This window comes from Poecilia latipinna, unplaced genomic scaffold (genome assembly GCF_001443285.1).
Source record: "Poecilia latipinna isolate Pla-1442-1.1 unplaced genomic scaffold, P_latipinna-1.0 Scaffold3947, whole genome shotgun sequence".
NCBI classification, from domain to species: Eukaryota; Metazoa; Chordata; class Actinopteri; order Cyprinodontiformes; family Poeciliidae; genus Poecilia; species Poecilia latipinna.
The window spans coordinates 25,300-27,401 of NW_015116563.1; the positions used below are offsets into that span (position 1 = coordinate 25,300).

The following is a 2,102-nucleotide window of genomic DNA, read 5'->3' on the forward strand; positions in this document are numbered from 1 at the left end:
CAGATGACTCTGGTGAAAGAGTAAAATTATCATGAAGTGGTGAATTAAAACCCAAATGGAGATGTTAAAAGCAAAAGTGCCTCCTTCTGTCACATTATGCAGGTATATGAAATAATGTCTTTATTGAAAAAAACATGCCCACCTAATCCATGGTTCTTCAGTCTTTGTACATCCGAGGGAGAAGGGAGAATGTCAATATTAGGGCCAGAAAGCAAGAAAATATTTGTCTTCCACACAGGGCTTGGCCGCCTCCCAGCTGACCCTGCAATGAACACAACAGAATCACACCACAGATGCACCATAGATGCTAATTGATATTCTATAGCATTGAGTGTGCTAACTGGGGTTGCCACCTTTCATAAGTTTCAATAAAGAATGCCCACCACAGCTTCTCATGGCCATTGCCAACATGCCCAAAGTTAACCACATTACTTTTTATGTTTGTTTTTTTGTTAATGACGTGATCAAGAAAGCAATTACTCATACATACAAATATTTTTTTTGGCAATGAAGACCTTATTGAGAGAAACTGCTGCATATAAGGTGATTTTAAGTAAGGCTACATTACATACTTCACTATTTTGAAAAAGCTGCTTATTGAAGTTTCACAAATCAAATCTAAAAAAATCATGTAGATTATAAAAATTGTGAAATTAAAAATTCAAAGCCAACATTTTCATTTCTCATAATGAACAAAGACTACGATGGACTGGCTACCTGTCCAGGGTGTACCCTGCCTCTCGCCCGTTGCTGGTGCGAGACGGGCACAAATCAAACACAACAAATCGCTTCTCATACCGCTTCATATGGGACGCAAAATTTACTTGCCATACTGGACAATCCATATTTTATAAGGCGGGAGACAACTCCAGTGCCAACTAAATAGGCTACTTATATTTTCCCAATTAATATTTCTTTATTCCACTAGCATGAAGCTAACGTAGCCTATCTGGAAAGCTGCAGTTATATGAACCGACATCTGAACATCCACTTACCTTGACTTCGCTGCACTTGACGTCGAAAAAGTCTTCTTGTTGCAGAGAATAAAGTATCGGTATTTCTTAATTCATGTCGAGCACGAGCTGCAGCGCTGAATATTGTGTTAAAAACACGAGTATTTGAGCTGGACTGACCTGACATTGCTGACAAATGAATAGTACAACCAAGTAGCCTAAGGCTAGAATGTCTTACACACTGTCCGCCAAAATGCTACGTAAATTTATGACGTTTTGACTAGACAGAATACTAATTCAAGATATCAATAATGTCATTCTGACTAGTCAGAATGTCAATTTAAGATATCTTAAATGGAAACGGTGAATAATTTAAGATATCTTTAATTCATTTAGAGATATCTTAAAAGGAATTTTGACTAGTCAAAATTACAATTCAAGATATCTTTAATTTAAATTTGTCTAGTCATTATTTGAATTTAAGATATCTATAATTCAGTTTTCACTAGTCAAAATTAAATTTCTCCTATCCAAAAATACATTTAAGATATCTCGAATTATGGAGTAATTCGAGATATCTTTAATTAGAATTATGACCAGTCAAAACTAAAATTGAGATATCTTGAATTTACTTTATGACTAGTCATAATTCAATTGTAGATATCTGAAATGTGTATTTCAGATAGTCAGTAATTCATTTAAGATATCTTGAATTGAAGTCTCCATACAAGTCAATGGTAAATCTGACGTAATTTCGACTAGTCAGAATGTAATTAGAGATATCTCAAATAGTTATTTTGTCTAGTCAAAATATAATTGGAGATATCTTAAATCGCTAAAACGTCTAGTCATAAAACAATTTGAGATATCTGGAATGTAAGGGCGGTAAAACCGAATTTATGTTAAAATGGCTTGCCATAGTACGATTCCCTAAGCGTCGGAAACTGACGACTTAGGAACGAATAAGATGACGTGTCTATTCTATTTTTTTTTAAAAAAAAACCTTTATTTACAATTTATGTGCTAGTTTGAACAGGATATTAAGAATATTTACTACAAATACATGTCAGACGTATCGGTCACAATACTTTAATTCGGTATTTAAAAATAACTCAGTAAAATATAAAACCGGAGGGGTTTTATTGTGCT

At 34.1% G+C, this 2,102-nt stretch overlaps 1 protein-coding gene across 7 annotated transcripts in view; it reads right to left on the reverse strand.

Annotated features, from left to right (window-relative positions):
- LOC106941944 (uncharacterized) overlaps window positions 1-1,357 on the reverse strand; it is an 8,794-nt gene extending 7,437 nt beyond the window's left edge. For all 7 annotated transcript variants that reach the window (XM_015025095.1, XM_015025094.1, XM_015025100.1 and 4 more), the window contains exons 1-2: window positions 996-1,357; window positions 143-262 (exon numbers count right to left, since the gene is read on the reverse strand). In XM_015025095.1, the coding sequence (XP_014880581.1) occupies window positions 143-262; window positions 996-1,140 (265 nt within the window). In that variant the 5' untranslated portion in view covers window positions 1,141-1,357. The remainder of the gene's footprint in view (window positions 1-142; window positions 263-995) is intronic.
- Window positions 1,358-2,102: the final 745 nt, after the last annotated feature.